Source organism: Onychomys torridus, chromosome 19 (genome assembly GCF_903995425.1).
Source record: "Onychomys torridus chromosome 19, mOncTor1.1, whole genome shotgun sequence".
In the NCBI taxonomy this organism is placed as follows: domain Eukaryota; kingdom Metazoa; phylum Chordata; class Mammalia; order Rodentia; family Cricetidae; genus Onychomys; species Onychomys torridus.
In genome coordinates, this window is record NC_050461.1 from 34,263,390 (window position 1) to 34,283,482 (window position 20,093).

The 20,093-nt window shown below is 43.4% G+C and overlaps 1 protein-coding gene across 2 annotated transcripts in view; it reads left to right on the top strand.

Annotated features, from left to right (window-relative positions):
* Pde7b (phosphodiesterase 7B) overlaps positions 1 to 20,093 on the top strand; it is a 309,660-nt gene that overhangs the window by 284,253 nt on the left and 5,314 nt on the right. For both annotated transcript variants that reach the window (XM_036168952.1, XM_036168953.1), the window contains 4 exons: positions 5,209 to 5,300; positions 8,397 to 8,541; positions 11,608 to 11,704; positions 15,035 to 15,115. In XM_036168952.1, coding sequence (XP_036024845.1) covers positions 5,209 to 5,300; positions 8,397 to 8,541; positions 11,608 to 11,704; positions 15,035 to 15,115 — 415 coding nt within the window. The remainder of the gene's footprint in view (positions 1 to 5,208; positions 5,301 to 8,396; positions 8,542 to 11,607; positions 11,705 to 15,034; positions 15,116 to 20,093) is intronic.

Sequence of the window (20,093 nt, forward strand, 5' to 3'; positions counted from 1 at the left end):
CACAGAGAGATATCCACAGCACTTCCCCTTTTCTTTTTTTTTAAGGAAGGTTTTAACTTTTACATAGTACAATTACATATAACAAAACAATTATCAAGCAAGAATTACAGTTACAATATTAAAGAAAATATCCTATCTATCTTATATTTATGAGTCTAAGGTTTTATATCTAACGTATCTTTTATCATAACTGAGGAAATTATAACTATCTAGTCTTCAACCACATCAAAGACCTCAGAAGGATATAATATTATCTGAGAAATGGGAGAAGGATGCAAGCAACTTTCGGGAGTCTTGCAGGGTAGACAGAGACAGCTGGCAGCCTGGACAGTCACCCAATGTTCCTCTGTAAAGTTGGGGCATCCGTCTTCAGCCCATAGGGCTAGAGTCTCAAGGTCACTTCTCTCAGTGTCCTGTAGAATGTCTGGCAGTTTCCTCTGTGAAGCAGGAACCTGAAGGACCATTTTGAAAGCAAAGTTCAGTGGTTACCTTTCTATGAGTCCTGCATGTCCAGTTGATCAAGCAGTCCAGGCAAGAACAGTTTCCTGCCCAAATGGCTATTTTTGCCAAGGTGAAGATAAGATATGAAGTGTCTTCAATGCCCATCCTCCTCTCTGAAGTAAATTGGTGCTGCCAAGAGCAGACATGTCTCACTGTCCAGAAAGTCTAAATTTTAAAAGTATTTTAAATGCCATATTTTATAGGTCTTTGAAGTATTTGAAGATTACCTATCTGAAATATGTCTATGTATATCTAGAAGACTTAACTAACATGGCTACGAGTATGATTATCATAGATGACTAATTATTAATCTATTTTTAATTATCCATTTCAATTTAAAATGAGCTATACAAACATAATACCTTAAACACGATTAGAAATATACACACAGTATAACAAAATTAACTTTAAGTTTGTATCAATAGACTAAAATCTATACCAATGTAAAACATTTTAAACAAGTTGTTGCTCTTTAGAAGTAAGTTCCTTAATCTGCCCTTTCATCCTATTATATCTGTATCATATCCCCTTTTCTTCTTTAGAAAGAGATCTCATTTATAATCAAACTGCTTTAAAGAAAAATATTGGTTTTTCTCTGTCCCACACCAGAGGGCTCTTCTGATTTGGGACACAAGAATCTCTTAACCTTTTCTTTTAGCAATATGTCTGGGTTTAGAGAAGGAGTGAGCCAATTCCATCTCCAAAGCCAGCTTGATAATTTTGGGAATGTGGGCGTAGTTTTTCTTACTACTTCCTGCTGGAGGGGGGCGCTGTATCTTATGGGGACACAAAGAAAATTTTAGGATTATGGAGTAGTCCATGAGGGTAAACCTCTGAGCCAGTTGCCTTGAAACCATTTTGGATGTTGGATCATCTGGGCCATGGTGTCATCGGAGACCTTTCAGGTGGTCTTGGCTGATCAAACCTGATGTATCTTAATCTGGAACAAACCCATAGCCTCTGGCTTTCTGTGGAAACAAAAGCAGAGACTCTTTTCCAAAGCAACAGGCAACCACGTCAAAGTTCTTCAACCACCTTGTGCAGCCACCTTTTCCACTTTACAGAAGACAGCCATACCTCTTACTCATTCTGAGTCACATCACATACGGCCCGAGGTATAAAAATACCAAATGAACCATTAGAAACATTAAAAGCCGTCTCCTGTAATTGAGACCCCCCCCCATTGGTCTCCTTAAATGACTGCCAATAATGTTGATTATTCAGCCTAATTATTTTTTTTTCCAAATTTGCATTACTCCTATGCTTTTAACGGCCAGTTAGTTGCTAATAACAATTACATTATAAACTCAATCTCAAAAACTATTTAATTCTTGTAGGCCCAAATTAGGGAAACCTTTGAAATTAGAATTTCAGCTTAGAGGCCTATTTTTTTTTTTGTTGCAGAGAAATATGGCGACGCTATAATAAAAGATTTCACAGATATAAATATATGGCGTTAAACTAAAAATTCTAGGGGCTGAGGAGATGGTCTAATGGGTAAGAGCGCTTGTTGTGTGAATGAACATAAGGACCTGAGTTTGGATCCCGAGAATCCACACAAAAAGCCGGTTGTGACAAAACATACCCATAACCCTAGCACTGGGGAGAGGAGGAGGCCGAGACAGAGGCTCTCTAGGGCTGCTGACCACCAGCCTAGACCCGACTCAGAGAGAGAGTCTCAGGGAGTAGGATAAAGAGCAATAAAGGTGGACACCACTGTCCTTCTCTGGCTTGTGCATGGGCACACATATACATATACAGGCAATACCCCCCCACACACACACACACCAGTAAAAAATAATAATAAAATTCCATGAGGAATGGGATGAAAACAAAAGTTCCAGGGCTTGTAGTGTAGCTCAGAAGTAGAGCATATGCCTAGGTTGCCTGTGGGAGGTCCTGGGTTCTAGTCCCGTAATCAAGGAAGGAAAGAAAATGGTAGTTACAGGGGTAAATCTTCGACTTAAAATTTCTGATTTAAATAATACATTATTCATGTGCTTTTTTTTTTCAAGGAGAAATGAACGGGCATTAAAAGTAAATGGTATTTCGATTCCCTGAATATATTTAATATGCAAAGACATGATGTTAAAATGCTAATATTTATAAATAAGCAAGACATACCTGAATGACTTTTACACTTTTAGACATCAATTCTGAAAAGCAAGGGCAAAGTTAAGTCTAATTGTAGGTATTTGTGAGCTTATAAAGTTCTGGCTTTGGGGGGCTTAGATGTGGCAACGTAGAGAAAATTCTTGGGAGGCCAAAAGAAGCATGTCTATGGTCCAGGCTTTAATCCTGGCAGGCATGACTCAAAGATGCTCCTTAGCCACTCACTAACTGGGTGCCAGCCACACATGCTGCCCCACCCACCCCTGGGGTTGAGAGGGGAAGCTGAGTGTTTATTATACCTGAGCTAAGAACATCCAAGGGCTAAGTGAGCGTTAAATAAGGTTAAATAAAGTGCTTGGCCCAAAGAGTCTTGGATCTCACTCTGTAGAGCAGGCTGGCCTCGAACTCTCAGAGATCTGCCTCCTGAGTGCTGGGATTAAAGGCGTGCGCCACCCACCACCTGGCTTGCCCTTCACTTCTTACTCCCTTGAAGCCAGTGGAGTGGCCCTGTTCCAACATCACCTTGACCAAATTCGTGTTTGTATAAGACTTCCCCCGCCCCCCCCCCCGCCCCCGCCCCCGCCCCCATGAGTCTGTTTGCAGTCCCAGACACCAGGTGTGCTCCCAGGCTGCTCAGTCTCCTCTCATTTCCTTGGTACTCCTATGCAAACACGCTTTCACCAGCAAACTTCCCAAGGAGCCACGTATTCTGTCTGCAGGAAGATCATTAATGAAGATGTGAAGTCAGTCTGGCATATGAAACAGTGCCTAAGGCCATCCTTCTGACACTCTTATTTCACTCAACAGAGATGTGGTGTCACTTGTCATTAGGTCTTGTTACACTTTGGGGCCCCTTGAGAAACTCATGTGAGGTAGCTCGTGTCTGCATCGGCTAGAACCCATGAGCGACTGAATCAAATGTCACTACAGGATGAAACATCTGTTACATCACGCTAACCTAGCGCTCTCTATGCTTATAAATCTTCACAATCAGAACAAATTAGTCTAGCACGTGACTTCTAACCAACAGTCTCTTTTGTTGAGTGTGGCTCATGCCCAAAAGGAAATAACAGAGCAGTGGAGGAAAGCAATAAAATTTCATCACTGGTTCAAATATGGTCAAGTGGTAAATAAAAATAACAACTGCTTGGCAAGAGAGAGGCAAATGCAGTGTAACAGTCTCTCCAAGGCTGGGTTGAAGGCATTAGCTTCAAGAAGCTCATACAGCAGAGTCCTAAGGGAGTTAAGAAGCAAGAAGAGATGCAGATTTCCTCAACTCATGGGCTTTTAGGAGACCCTGGAATGTGTCAGTCTCTTGACATTTGCTAAAACAAGTTGAGGATTGCCAGGTGGTGGTAGCACACACCTTTAATCCCAGCACCCAGGAGGCAGAGGAAGGTGGATCTCTGTTCGAGGCCAGCCTGGTCTATGAAGTGAGTTCAAAGTCAGCCAGGGCTACAGAGAAACCCTGTTTAAAAAAAAAAAAAACCAAAACAAAAACGAAAACAAACAAAAAGCAGAGGATTGTATGGGTGGCTCTGATACAGAAAGGATCGTTACAAGCAGATAGCACATCCTCTTGCCCGGCTTCTCTTCGGTGTCTATGTTGGAGTCCTGGTTAGGTTTGTTGTTTTGTTTGCTCTGGGTTTTATTGTTTGTTTGTTTGTTTGTTTGTTTGTTTTTGAAGGGGGTGTTTTGACCCTGTTAGTATTTTGGAGGTTTTTTGTTTGAGGGTTTTGTTTGTTTGTTTGTTTGTTTGTTTGGGGGTTGTTTGGTTTTAGGGGGTTGTTTTAGGGAGTTGTTGTTGTTGTTGTTGTTGTTGTTGTTGTTTTTAGCTAGTTATCTGGGAAGAGGAATCTCAATTGAGGAAATACCTTTATCAGACTGACCTGTAGGCAAGTCAAGTCCGAGGGGCATTTTCTTGATTAATGATTGATGTGGAAGAGCCCAGGTCTCTGGGGGCAATGCCACCCCTGGACAAGTGGTCTAGGTAGGCTAAGAAAGTAGGCTGAGCAGGCTAAATATAGATAATTTAAAAGAAAATCATTTTTTAAAAAAGAAATAGCACCTGCCTAATAATCAAAACAACGTTGAGAAGGACTTGAAAGTCTGAATGTGTTACCAACCAACTGCCATGGGAGTCTGGGTACAGAAAGTTCTTACCAGCTACCACCAGCATGGCCAATTAGACCGGAAGTTGTAACACCTGCCTCTGCTCCGTTTGGTGAGACAATCTTGGATGGTGTAGACACAGTGGAGCCCTGACACCATTGTTATCTGTTTTAACTGCTTCACTTTGCTCTTCTACATGTAGGGACACCTAAGTGAGCTGTGGAGAGGAGCGAGAGGGGTTCCTGTTATTGGGAACAGAATTAGTCAACCTAGACTCAGGTCCCCCAAAAGACTCTGCACTTGTAACCATCACTGCAGCCTGAGAACAGAGCCATGGCCCTTTTATTTGTTTTTGTTTTTGTTTTTTTCTGGAAGGACTCTAGCTGGAAAGAAAATATTGGCTCACCCCAAGGTGTGCTCAGCTGTGAAAGATCACTATCTAGCCCTTGTCTCCTTTACAGCTCTTGTTTTCCTTCTTTCTAGAATATGTCTGTCCTGGAGAATCACCACTGGCGATCTACAATTGGCATGCTTCGGGAATCAAGGCTCCTTGCTCACTTGCCAAAGGAAATGACGTAAGTGCTGTGGAGATGAAACAGACTGATGTGTATGCAGGAAAGATAAGTCACGTTCTCCAGGGCATGCTGGGGACCCCTGTGTCAGTAGCAGGGAGCCAGCTGCTGGGTTTTCTGCCCTCCCTTAATTGTCCAGCAAGAGATTCGGTGTCAGGTACCACAACCCCCAAACCAGAACCTCCCTGCGCACTTTGAAAGGGTCTCAGATGGTCTATTACCTAAAAGTCAGGGGTGGGGGGGTGGAGGAGGATGATATGCAGCTCTCCACTTTCACACTCTCCAGCCACAAGGCTCTGTCCTGCCAAATTCTCGTTCCTTATGTTAGCAAAACCATCTTTCATTTAGATACAAAGAATAAATATTTGTCAAGAAAGAACATAGGAATTTGCAGGCTAGATTAAGGACTGGCCCAGCAATGTGTGCATTGCCGTTGGCAATCTCGGGGGAAAGTTGGGGTTGGAGATGCTTTGTTAAGCTGTGGGAAACTCATGCCTATATTTCTACCACTGTGAAGGCTGAGGGCAGCCTGGGCTACAAAGGAAAAATTCCACTCCAAAAAATTAATTAATTAATTAAATAGACTTGTTAATTGAATTTACCTCAGTCATTTTTTGGTCATTGATTTGCTTAATGTCATGGAGTTTTTTGTTTGTTTTTTTGTTTGTTTTTCTTTTTTTTTTTTTTCTAAGACAGGGTTTCTCTTTGTAGCCCTGGCTGTCCTGGAACTCACTCTATAGACCAAACTGGCCTTGAACTCAAAGATCCTCCTGCCTCTGCTTCCCAAGTGCTAGAATTAAAGGAGTACACCACCACGCCCAGCTGTCTTTTGCATTTTAAGCAGATAATATTAATTCTCATTGTCCACTCTTCGTCAATCCTGAATCTTACTCATTTTCCTCATGGCCCCAACTTAGTCAATACACTCTTCTACAAAGCCACCACTAACTCTGATCTCTTCCATGAAAACATGCAAGACCCAAGTGAGTTAAGTGAGCGGCAAAAGTCAACCCTTGTCAGTATCTTAAGAACATGTGGGAGCTTGAGCTCCAGGTCAGAGTGGTGTGTATGCCATAGGGCAGGCAGTATGCCATAGGACAGGTTTAACAGGCTTTCTTAGCCACCTGCCACAAAATCACGACATGGAGACTTATTATTAGTTATAAATGCTTGGCCTTATCTTATGCTTGTCCCACTAGCTCTTATAACTTACTTTAACCTATTTCTTCTCTTCATCTACAGTTTGCCTCAGGGCTTTTTACCTTTCATTCTGTGTGTCCTACTTTTCCTTCTTCTGTGGCTGGCTGGCCTTGGGCATCTCCCTTTCTTTCTCCCTATTCTCTCTTCTCCTGAGCCTAGATTCCTCCTCCTACTTGTACTTTCTGTCTGCCAGTCCTGCCTGTCCCTCTCCTGCCTAGCAATTGGACATTCAGCTTTTCATTAGACCAATCAGGTGCCTTAGGCAGGCAAGGTAAAACAAATGCAACACATCTTTACATAGTTAAACAAATGCAGCATAAACAAATGTAGCGCACCTTTACATAGTTAAAGTACTATTCCACAACATAAACAAATGTAACACACCTTTACATACATAGTTAAAGTAATATTCCACAACAGACAGGCAATTTGTTCTGGGCTGAGAGGTGTCGGGCCATAGGATAGGCAGCATGCTCTTGGCTTGTAAGTTTTTTCCTGGACCTCTGATACCATTTCACACAGCTCTGGAGGGAATGTTCAACTTGTAGAAGGAACTGAACTCTTGATAACTTTCTAACCCTCTGGAAATAAAACCAGCCCCCCCCAAAAAAAAATACAGAAAGGAGGGAGGGAGGGCAGGAAAAGACAGTAATGAGAGGATAAATGGGAAAGAAGGAACCAAGAACCCAGTGTGACCAGCCTTTTCCCAAAACAATCCCTCTAATCCTTCCTGCTGCTCTAGTTAGGGTCCTCAGACTCCCACGCACTCCTCTGCATTGCAGTAAAAATACCATTTATTTCTGTGTCACCGTGTCTTTGGGAGACACTGTGTTATAAAGTGCTGCTGCTGGAAGACTAATTATTACATGATAATAATTGTGAAGAGACTTCATAGCAAAGGTTATATTCACCTAATTAGTTTTTCTACCCTCAAGGAAGTACTTGAAAGTTATTTTTCTGACCTTTGAAAGCCAGATATGTTCAATGCAGAGACTAAGGAAAGCTGAGAAAAAGGACTCATTTGAACCACAGTGAAGTTGTCATGTTTGGAGAACGAAACAGTAGACAGAACACGAACAGGTTCATATAGTTCAAAGAAGAAAAACAAAAAGTACTATTGACCCCATCAGTGAGGAATAATCAATGGTAACCTAGCAGCTGTATTTCCTTTCAGTATTTTTAGTACAGCCATATTTGAACAAAATGCAAGATATGTGTTCAGGTTTCCTGTGCTGTTCTTTTCAGGTTTTTGTTTTTCTGTTTTGGGGGTTTGGTTTGGTTTGGTTTTTGTATGTCTGCCTGTTTGTCTGTACATACCCCCATAGACATTCAGGTCCCCTCCAAGGCCAGAAGAGGACATATTAACTGGAGCTGGAGTTACAGGCACTTGTGAGCCATCCAATGTGGGTGCTGGGATCTAAACTCAGGTCCTCTGCAAGTGCAGCAAGTGACCTTACCACTGAGCATCTCTCCATCCCTTCTCGTTAGATTGTTTTATGGCAGGATCTTACTCTGTAAACCCAGGCTGACTTCAAACTTGAATCAAACTTGCCTCAGTCTCTCAAGTGAGGAGATTACAGGCACTGGTCACCACATCTGGCTTGTATTACAGTTTCTATCCTAACAGTGCTCATTGCTATAAAGACTTTCTTCTACATGATCCAATGTGTTACTTAAAGTTATTGTGTTGATGACTGTTTGTCAATAATGTATCCAAATAGATGTGTTTATTCACTATTGCTTGGAAATTAGATGGTTTCCAGATTATTTTGTTATAAATAACATTTTATTTTTATAATAAAAGTAAAATAAAAGGGCAGCATAAAACTAGGGTTGCATTGTATTTGAGTGGGATTTGCTTTGTGAGTGTGTGGTTCTCTTTTGTTCTTGTGGATGCAGACAGGATATTGAACAGCAGCTGGGCTCCCTGATCTTGGCCACAGACATCAACAGACAGAATGAGTTCCTCACCCGCTTGAAAGCTCACCTCCATAATAAAGACTTGAGACTGGAGAGTGTACAGGACAGACACTTTATGCTTCAGGTAAGCACCAAAAGCCACCAGCCTGGCAAAGGGAAAACACTTCGGGATGCAATCGATGGTTTTAGCACATTTGAGAAGGAGCTATAATGCATGGTAAAGCTGGAGTAGTGACCTACTTTATTAAAAGCTTAGAAAGAGATGCAGCTGTTAAGTGTTTTCCAAACCAGCCAAATCAGGGTGTCAGGGAGTGGAAAATCTGGTTTTTCCTTGTTTGGTAACTACCTCATCACACAGTAACCACCATGGAAGTTTCCATGTTTCAGTAAGTGTACAACCCTTAGTTATTCTTCTACTGCTTGTAAAGGGATACTAACGACCAAGGAAACTTATGGAAGGAAACATTTCACAGGAGATTTGATTACCACTTTGGAGGGTGAGTCCATGATAGTTGTGGCAGGGAGCCTGGCAACATGCACAAGCATGGTGCTGGAGCAGTAGCTGAGAGTTTCCATGTTGAGACAACAACAAGGCAGAGAGAGAGAAAGAGGGATAATTGGGCTTTTGAAACCTCAAAACCCATCTGAAGTGACACATTTCCTCCAACAAGGCCACACCTCCTCGTCCTTCCCAAGCAATTCCACCACAAGAAACCAAGCATTCAGATATATGACCCTAAGGGGGCCATTCTCATTCAAATTGCCACACCCTTGTGTAGATAGTTACTACTATACAAACAACAACAACAACAACAACAACAACAACAACAAACAGTGCTGGCAATCACACCCAGGAGGGACAGCCTTTACCAAGAATTCCACAGGAAGGGCTCTACCCCTGTGCTACCCACATCTCAAGCATTTACCATGTTCTGGGACTTGGCAGAAAGTTGATCAGTATGACACCTGTGCTACTAAAAGGATCACTTCTGTTATTTGAGAGGATGTTACGCTAATCACAGTGCCACCAAATCCTGAGATGCCCTTAGCTTTCCTTCACCCGAGCCTGTTCCAGATCGGCTTTGCCTTCCTTTTCCTTAACCTAAGCTCTTGCTCAGGAGAGGTGTATGGTTCTTCAGATACAAACATATAAACTGAATTGAATCAAATCGTTGAATTCGATCCAGCCCACCCTTTCTGCTTTCCTCCATGGCAAGAAGCCTTTAGGACACAAGAAGAAGGCCACAGTGGACCACAGAACTGGAAGTTTGACCGAGTATCCAAACCAGAGCCTTCTTTATGTTTTCTCTCATCTTCCCGTCCTTATCTCTCCAGACCAACTTTAACCAGAGGTGGAACCGTAGTCCCCATTTTGTTCCAGGCCTTCACATTGTAGCTCCCCAAATACTCCATCCATACCAGGAAATATCCAACTTCCAGCTGTGGGACTACACCCCCAGCCTCTTTCTAAACCAGTGTTCTATTACCTAAGTGCTTAAAGACTCATGCCCAAGTGCTCAGAGATGAGCCAAATGTTGACTTAAGGGACTCAGACAACTTGCAACTGAAATATTTGACCCTGCACTGCAAAACAATGTCTTGATAATGCAAAAGAATCTTAAAAATCCTTAAAAGGACCTCTGCCCCTGACCTATGCCAACTGTAATATTAGTAAAATTATTAAGGCCACTCCACGTAGTTAAAAGGGAGGTTTATTTTGTGGGGTAGCTTACAAATGAAGGGATAGGTTGCAGGGTATGGCAAAGGTATGGCACAGTCCGGAGGTGTTCTCTGGAGAACTCTGCTCAGTCTACCTCCAGCGTCCAGGGTCCTGGAACCAAGAGAGGCCTCTCCTTTTGATCCTGGGTCTTCAGCTTCCTCCCTCAGCCCCATCTTGTGGGCTTGACCATTACTGAAGCCTCAATGGGGGTTGGAACTTCCAGGCCAATGCTGGAATGGCTACCCACTACACTGTAATGATATATTGTGTACTCTAATAAACTTGCTAGAGGATCCAGAGGACAGAGCCAGCCACTAGATTAGATGTAGAGATCAGACAATGGTGGCACACACCCTTAATCCTATCACTGGGGAGACAGATCCTTTCGGATCTCTGTGAATTCAAGGCCACACTGGAAACACAGCCAGGCAATCTAGGCACCCACCCTTAATCTCAGTACTGGGAAGCACACATGGCTTTAATCCCAGGAAGTGATGTCTGGACAGAGAGGCCTGAGGAAACAGAAATTCACTCTCTCTAGACTGAGGATTTCATAGAGGTAATAACTTGTGGCTGGCTGTTCTGCTTCTCTGATCTTACAGCTTTCATCCCAATATCTGGCTCTGGGATTTTTATTAATAAGACCATTTAAGATTTGTGTTACAGCCAACACATCTCCTGGTGCCCCCACTAACCAAAGAAAACAACTGGATTTATACCTCCGTGTCATCCAAGGCTCTCCCAGACCCAACACTCCCATCCACCCCGATAAAAGGAACTGTGTCAAAGCAATGAACATTGCTAGTGAGCAGGTCTCCTGGCAGCGACCTCTTTTGGTTGTTAGTCAGAAGAACCTACTTGTCTGGGAATTCAAGGTAACCCTCCTAAGATCATCATTTCTGAAAAACCTGACAGATACCTCAGATCCAGAGCCATGTATGGCAACCCAAGAAGCCCTGACTTCACTGGGCAAACACAAGACTACTGGGTTTAATATGGCTTAGTACCTTGGCTGGCAGTCTGAGCTTACCAACACTAACCCAGGCATGTCACACTAACCCAATGCAAACACAGTTTAAGAGATGTATGGAGAGTGTCGACATGTGAGTGACTTCCAAATGATCATACTTGAGTCTGGCCAGATCCCTGCAGTGACCTGCCTCAGAGGGGCATACCAGCAGATGGAACTTGACCAGGGCTTTCATTGGCCTGTCCGCCCAAAGTCTTCTCCAGGAAGCTCTGTGTCCTTAGAGGGCGGCTCGTCTCCCCTCACTGCTATAAAATGGGAGCTCGGAATGAAGAGTTTTGTACAGTTGTTTCCTGAGGAGACATGTTGGGGGAGGCCCTCTGTACATATGGTCTTGGTTCCCTGAGACAGACAGGCAGACCTGGAAACCCCTTTGGCTTGGGGCACGTTCACAACTGAAGAGACACACCCTGACTTTCTCTCCCCGCCCTGTTCATTCTCAGATCGCCCTGAAGTGTGCTGACATTTGCAACCCTTGTCGAATCTGGGAGACCAGCAAGCAGTGGAGTGAACGGGTCTGTGAAGAATTCTACAGGCAAGGTCAGTAGACCCCATGGCCAAGGTCCTTCCCCTCCCCGTGTTGGGCCGTCATCCTAATAAAACAGGAATGGACAATCTGTCGTGACATTTGTTCTTTCAATAACTCCAATTACCCTAACCTTTTCTTTAACTCTCTTGTGAACCATCCAATCCTTTTGTGGGGAAGAAAATTTAGATAAATATCACTGAATTACTATGGAAATAACAAGATACAAGACAATGAATGAAAGCAAGATACACACAGCTATATACATACATACATACATACATACATGTAGCATGTGTGTATGTATGTATGGTGGACAGTTCGATTTTTGCCCTGACCTTCGTTTTAATGAGCTGAGCACAGCCTAAAGGCTAAGAAGCACTGTTTGGGAGGTCAATGTCTTCCATTCTGAGAGAAGGATTGGGGGCCTTTTTTATGCCTTTTTCTCGGGCTCTTAAAGTTTCCAGTGAAATAGATCAAAGCTAGCCAAGAATTGAGTTAAGCCGTTTGAATATAGTCTCAACAATAACAAATGTGCATTTTTCTGTGAAAAGACAAATGGCCCTAAGGTAGGACATAATTTTTCAAAGATTGCCTGCCTTCAAAAGGCAGGCAGTAAATTAACAAGCAGAATCTCAACATTGGGTGGGATGCGGGCCTTTAAACACAGCCTTGTTTCTTCAGGCCAGGTTTCAACATCCAGGATGTTTGTTTGGGCATCAGCACTGCCCTCACACTAGTGACAGGATCAGGTTTAAGAGGCTGAGAACAAATAAAGCTTCAAGTGTCCCACATACCAGCTCCGTGGGGCGGTCAATCAGCAACTGTGAGCCTTTGGGGAAAATGTCCACTGACAGATGTGTCAATGACATCGTGATGGTTCCAAAGACAGAAGACAAAGGAGGATGGAGTTCACATGGGGCCAGTGCTCACGGTCACGCTCTGGGAGGAAAAGTGCTCATGTAACTCCTGTGACTCTGGAATTTCACCTGTGTTCGGCATGAGTCATTAGAAGTTAAAGACTCAGCTCTAGTTGACCAAGACATCAAGTCTCCACTGAGGTCAGAACAAACGAAACATGATGAAGTTGGAGCAGAGGTTTTAGAGTTAGTAGGATGAGTGCTTCCTTCTCTGTGTGATATATAAATGATTGAAATAGCAGTGGGAGAGAAGGCTAGGACTACAGTGTGGGAAATCAAGGTTCTTCTCCATCCCACTTGCTTTTTATCCCGTCATGTGCTGTGGTTGGTGTCCACTGTGGTTTAAACCTTTCATTTGCTCATCTGACACTTTATGTAGACTCGAAGCAAGGGTCCTATCATTTGTGCAGACATGAAGTTCTGAACCAAAGCTGTTCACTACGAGGATAATGGCACCAACCAACAAGATGACCTATAATGTTTCTTGGCAAAAACTGGCCCTAGTCAGATGTTTGCATGCAGCGCAATAATATGGGAAGACCTAGAACGTTCGTTTGCCCCTGCAGTCACTACAGAGGACCTTTCACACACACTGCCTATTTCCTGGCAGACAAAGGCCAGCTCCTTTCCAGCTAATGACCTTGTCATCCTTCAGTAGAAGTCCCGTCTGTCTTGAGAAGTCTAGACTCTGCTCGTCCTAACAATCCTTCTTCCATATTGAATGTTTTTGAACTTTAGAGGAATGACTTCCATCATCTTGACTGATTCTATTCTGGATTTCAGTTCAGGATTTGGACTCAGGCCAACTCATCTCACCCTGCCCCTGATTGTCAGGCTTCAATCTCTCAGCAGTTCCAGATAATTGTCTCTTTTGCTGTTATCCTCGCCATGGTGTTTGTCGATGTTGTTGTAAGCTGAGGTCTTGATATGTGACAGAGGCTGACCTCACAGTCACAATCCTTTTGCCTCAGGTTCTAGAATGCCGGGGTTGCGAGCGTAGGCCACTATGCCCAACTAGGAAAAGTATCATGGCTATAATACATTATGTTAAACAAAGAAAAAATTAAATTCAGGTTTCAGACATGGGGGAGAGGACAACGGTAGCCTATGAATTAGAAAAGTCTCAGCTCCTCGGGACAGAGAGTAGGATTCCCCAACTCTCTGGCCCTCAACCTTTTAAGAAAGGAGAATTTCTTTACAATCATGAACATGGATTGATAGCTCCACAATTAGCCTAGTTTTTCAAAAAGTTTTTATAGAGCAGCCACCTCTAGCTCTGTCTAATCCTCAGTAAAACTTACTCTTCTATGAATAATTCCACACAGGGGATGTTACAATTGCAACAAAGGGATGTAGCTGGTTTACATTCTCTACCTCCCAACTGCTTAGCAGCAACATTGCTGGAGAAGAGAGACTGTTTGCTTTTTCATCTTTCTACTTTCTACACTGATTAATAGAATTCCTGAAGAATACAAGTGTTCCATACTTGTCTTGAGTAAGAAAAAGAATGAAACGGGAGGGGCTGGAGAGATGGCTCAGAGGTTAAGAGCACTGGCTGCTCTTCCAGAGGTCCTGAGTTCAATTCCCAGCAACCACATGGTGGCTCACAACCATCTGTAATGAGATCTGGCGCCCTCTTCTGGCCTGCAGGCATACATGCAGGCAGAACACTGTATACATAATAAATAAATAAATCTTAAAAAAAAGAAGAATGAAACAATCTCACAAGAAGACATGTAATGGAAGAGACCTGTCATGGAGGTTTCACCGCTGAAGATGGTGGGGGTTGAGCTGGGTTTTGAAGGACACAGGCTGCTCCCCACTTTCTAATATGCAGTCTCTGAGGCTCATGGGACTAGCTAAATTTTAATTTAATTATCATGTAAAAAGATATTAAAATTTTAGTTCCTCATGTGTGGGACACACTTCAAGGAGTTCCCAGAATGGACTGTGCAGAAAGCATTTCCATCCAGGAAAATGGTGAAGGCGCCTGCCACCAAGCCTGACAATTCAAGTTCGATCCTCAGACTTGACAGAGTGAAAGGAGAGAGTCTCCTTGTAATGGTTGTGTCCTGCCTCCTCCATTCATGCACCATGCACACACACATGCTCATACACACACACACACACACACACACACACACACACACACACACACACAGAGAGAGAGAGAGAGAGAGAGTAAATAGATGCAGTTTTTTAAAGTTTGTCCTGATCTCAGAGTACACCTGCTCAAATGAGCCATTGTTAATGATCATTGATGCCCTGTTGTCTTTACTTCTCTTAGACAAGCTCCAAGAGCCAGTGGTCCTAAAGGGTTCATGGTGATTCCAAGGGAAGAAACAGTGACCCCCTCCCCCAGAATAATTGTTGATGAACATTCTGTGAACTCTGCATTGCCATGTGTTTCTTCTTTCTTCTTAGGTGACCTTGAACAGAAATTTGAACTGGAAATCAGTCCTCTTTGCAATCAACAGAAAGATTCAATCCCTAGTATACAAATAGGTGAGTTGAATTATGTGTTTATTTAAAATTAATAGCTTGGCACCTCTACCAGGAGTCACAAAATAATAATAATAATAATAATAATAATAATAATAATAATAACAACAACCACAACAACACAGCCTTCCAGAGATCTAAATGGTTGGGCCAAGCAAAGACTTTGATCATGACTGATCATTTAGATAATTCTAAATTGAGAAATTAGAACCATTAAGGTATGGGTCTGTTACAGACCCTTGACTAACTTACTACTAAGTTATAGTATTAAACTTGTGATTTAGGATAGAATAAGAATCAAGAGCAGCCTTATAGTACATACCTATAATCCAAGCACTTGGGATAATGAAGATCATCAGTCCAGGATAGACTAATAGCAAATTCAAAGCCAGACTGAGCTGCATAGTAAGACCCAGTCTCAAAATCCCAGAGCTCAGAAAGGTAGCCCAGAGGTACAACACTTGCCTACAATGTGCAAGGCCATGGATCCATCCCTAGCACTCCAAAAAGAACAGAATCCGTGGGCTGGAGCAAGGACTTGGTCAGCAAAGGGTTTGCCAGGCAAACTCCAGATTCACTAAGAGACCCTGTCTCAAAAGACAAGGAGGAATGGTGGGGAGATGGCTCAGTGAGCAATACGCCTGCCTCTCAGGTAGATAAGCATGAAGACCTAAGTTCTGATCCCAGAGCCTACATCAGAAGCCAGGCACAGAAGCCAGACATGGAGAATATCAAAGACAAAATGATTCCTGAAGCTCACTGTCCAGCCATCCTGGCTGAATTAATGAGCTTCAGGTTGGCTGAGACCCTGCCTCAAAAAATAGTGGCTGGATGAATGGTTCAGTAGTGGAGAGCATGAGACGGCCCTTGCAGAGCACCCGAGTTTGGTTGTTAGCACCCATGTCCAGTGGCTCCTAACTACCGCTGTGGGCACATGCACTCACGTGCCAATACCCAGATACAGACACACATACACACACATGTAAATTAAAATGAAACAATATTTCTTTAATTTTTAAAGACTAATTTAAAAAATAAAGGTGGAGGGCAATCTTGGAAAAACACCCAATTTACCTCTGGCTTACACAGACACACACACACACACACACACACACACACACACACACACACACGGGCACGCATACACACATGATGCACAAAGATGCACACACATGTACACATGCACATGTGCACACATATGCACATATACATGCACATAACTACCCACACATGTAAACACATGCACACAGATACAAAACACATGTACACATGCATATATACATGCACACATATGCACACTAATACACACACACACATGCACCCACACAAATGGAAACATATGCGCACACACATGCATGTACATGCAGAACACATGAACACATATGCAAACACACACACACATGTATACACATGCACACACACACCCCAAAAATAAATAATAGTAATAAAGGAGAGAGCAGCTGATAAAGACACCCATCTTTGACTTCTGGCTTCCACCTGCATGCACACATACCTGTGTACCCACCTGCACATGAAAACACACCATGTATACAAAGAATAGACGCCAAGTCAAATTGTACTAGCCATTCACAGGTTCTTCAGGGTACCCATCCCATGTCAGTGCCTTAGTGTGAGTCCTTAACCTTTATCCACAATTACTTCCAAGGGCCTAGTCCCTAGGCCTAAGATCCTGGAGCCCTGCTGTCCCCTTGTGGCCAGACGATTTTAGTCACATTCTCATCAAACTGTACTCCCTTTCAAGTGTCAAGTGTGCTAAACTGTTCAGTATGTTTTCAACACATGCCGGATGACTATTACTTTATCTAATCACATCTCACATGAGATCTTCATGCAAACCGTGGGCAGAATTTTACTTTCCTCACTTTAGTGAAGGCAATGATTTTGTTCTGCATCTAATACCACTAATTCCATCTCTGTAAGGCTAGCCTTCCTTTTCCTAGCAGTGCCTCCGCTGAAACCGAACAAAACTGCAGCTCTTTTCCCTAGCAAACTCCATCCTTGACGTCTAGTGTTCGCAGCTCGGCACCTGTTCCCACAGACTCCACACAGGACATTGTGTTCGTTGGGTTGCAAGTCTCGAAGCTTAATGCCTTGGCATTGGGAAGGAAAGGGGCGTCTGCAAAGATCGGCTGACAATGAAGAAAATGAGGGCATGTTAGAATGTTCCGCTGACAGTCATGGAGAGAGGAGAGACAGACAGACAGACAGAGACAGACAGACAGAGAGAGAAAGAGAGCGAGAGACAGACAGACAGACAGAGACAGAGAGACAGAGGGAGACAGAAAGAGAGAGACACAGAGAGAGAAAGACAGAGAGAGACAGAGGGAGACAGAAAGAGAGAGACAGAAAGAGAGAAAGACAGAGAGAGACACAGAGAGAGAGAGAGAAAGAGAGAGAGAGAACAAGAACCCAGAGCAAAAGGCAACTCAGAACAGTAGAGATGCAGCCTCAGCTTCCTTGAGTCCAGCCCTGCTTTATGCTTTAGGTATGAGGTGCTCTAGAGATGGTTCCTAATTCTGAGACTCCCTATATTAAATTCTACATAGAAAGACTCTTGCCAGCTTACTGATCATACCACTCTGAGTCACACATTTCCCAAACAGAAACCTTTACACTATTAAGCATCCAGCCTAGATCTGGAAGGCGGGGCTGATCCCAGAGTTCTGTCCTGTTGTTGTCCTGATATTTTGTCTCATCATATGCCCTGGTTTTCAGCCTAGTAATATGTGGTTGCCATGGATACTGCCTCTAAAATGGAGTGGGTATTGAATGAAAAGGGAACTCCTATGGCTACTACATCAGAATAACAATAATAAAGAGAAGGGTGAAAATGACTAGAAGACAACACTCAGTTCATAAATCTCTCCCTGCTTGCTACACATCTGCCAGCTCTTACAGGCGCAGGTCAGGAAGTGTGGACAAGGTAAGCCTGACTAAATTGGAAAAGAGCTAAGCAGATAAAGGACTCTAGTGGATGCTGGGAGCTCTAGTCCACACCCACCCCCTTCTTCCCCTGCATCCTCTACAACGGAGCTGTTTTCTCTCCTCTGAACCCCCAGACTTCAGTGTCTCTTCTCATGTTCCTGGTGTTGCTGTTGCTGTTGTTTACGGCTATTGTGTTGACAAATGGAGAAGAAGCTTAGTGTAACCTTTTATTTTTCTCTAGTTTTGATAATTCCATACATGCACGCAATGACATATGATCATATCTACCCCTTATGTCCCCCCTCCAACTCTGCCCAGAGGCCCCCCCAACACACACATACCAACTTCATATTTTCTATTTTTTTTATAACCCAAGTTCAATTGGTGCTACCCATATGCGCATGGATGTGGAACCATGCACAGGAACATGGGAGAACCTACCAGTGGTTACATCCTTAATAAATAAATAAATATATATATATATTCTCCCTGTCCCAGAAACTATGCGCTGCCAAAAGCAAGTTGGTACAAGGAGGGCCTAAAGGTCATCCATCCCATCTCTGCACGGATTTTCCCTGACTTGACTTTGTGTAGATCTTGTGTGGGTATCCACGGCTGCTGAGTTCATGATTTGGGGTAGCCATGTCATGTCCAGAAGACAGCATCTCACAGCACTCCCCCTCCATCCTCTGATTCTTACATTCTTTCTGTCTCCTATCCCACAATGCTCCCTGAGCCGCTGGGGATGACAGAGGGGGCTAATATGGATGTCCCTCTCATCTAGACTCCCGAGTCTCTTGTTCTTAGCATTTTGACAAATTATGCCTTTCTCCACTGACTGTTGTCCACTGCAGAAGGCAGATTCTCTGACCATGGTCAAGAGCAGCCTAGACCTACAGGTATAAACACAAATATTTAGAAGACAATTTGACAGCATAAACTTTTAGCAAAACAATAAGTTCTACCCTATGGCCTGTGACCTTTGTAGCAGTGAGTTTTTGGTTAGGATTGCAATACCAGACAAGAAATTCTTTCCTATGGAACAGGCCCCACATCCCATCAGAAAGCAATTAGTCAGCTCATAACATTCATGCCACTGGTATGCCAGAAGGCACATCTTGTCTGGCAGGTCAGTACTGCAGCATGCAGGGCCCAGCACTGGGTAAAGACATTAATCTCATTTCTCCAAAGCAACCTGCATAATATCTTCTGGCACACTGAAAGCTAGCCATCAAGGAGGAAGTTTCCCAGTTAGATTGAGATGTCTCTATATTCTACCTCCAAGTTGTGTGGTATCATCAGCAATAGAGTCTTACCATGTAGTTGTGGTGGGTAACCATGAGCAGTGGCCATAACCTGCAGTGCTTCAGAGACCTCTGGGGCCTCCCAGACCAAGAGTTCATAGGACAGAATCCCACACCTTGCCCTGAAATTTACATTTAACAACCCAAGTCTTCTGAAAGAGGCAGTACCCACCTATACAGGGCAATTCCATTCAATCTCTCTCTCTCTCTCTCTCTCTCTCTCTCTCTCTCTCTCTCTCCCCTCCCCCCAAGTTGTATTTTGAAATTAGACTGCTAACAAATGGGTTTCCGTGAGACTTTTTCATACACTTCATAGTTAAGCCATCTACTATTCCCTTCCTTTGCTCTGTCTCCCCAAGAGATGGCTCTGTGGTGAAAAGGTGTATAGAGCAGTCTCTACCTCTCTATTCCCTATCCCAACCCAAAATGAGATATTCCCAAGTGCGAACCTTAGGGTTGATTTTCTGCGGAAAGAGTTCCTATTAGCCCCAGAGGAAGTAGCACTTTCCGCACTTCTTCCACACTCCTTCACTCCTCCCCTCTCGCCATCATTTTTAAAAGATAGGAAATCAAATTAATCTCTGATTGATGAAATCTAGAGGAAGACAAAAAGAAAAAAGGTCCCACCATCCCTCCCTTCCCCTCCGCCACACCAGAAGGACCAAAGCAGGTTCAGTGAGCCAGCCCATCCCTGGAGAAGTGAGTCTGGCTGCACACTGGGGGAGCAGCTC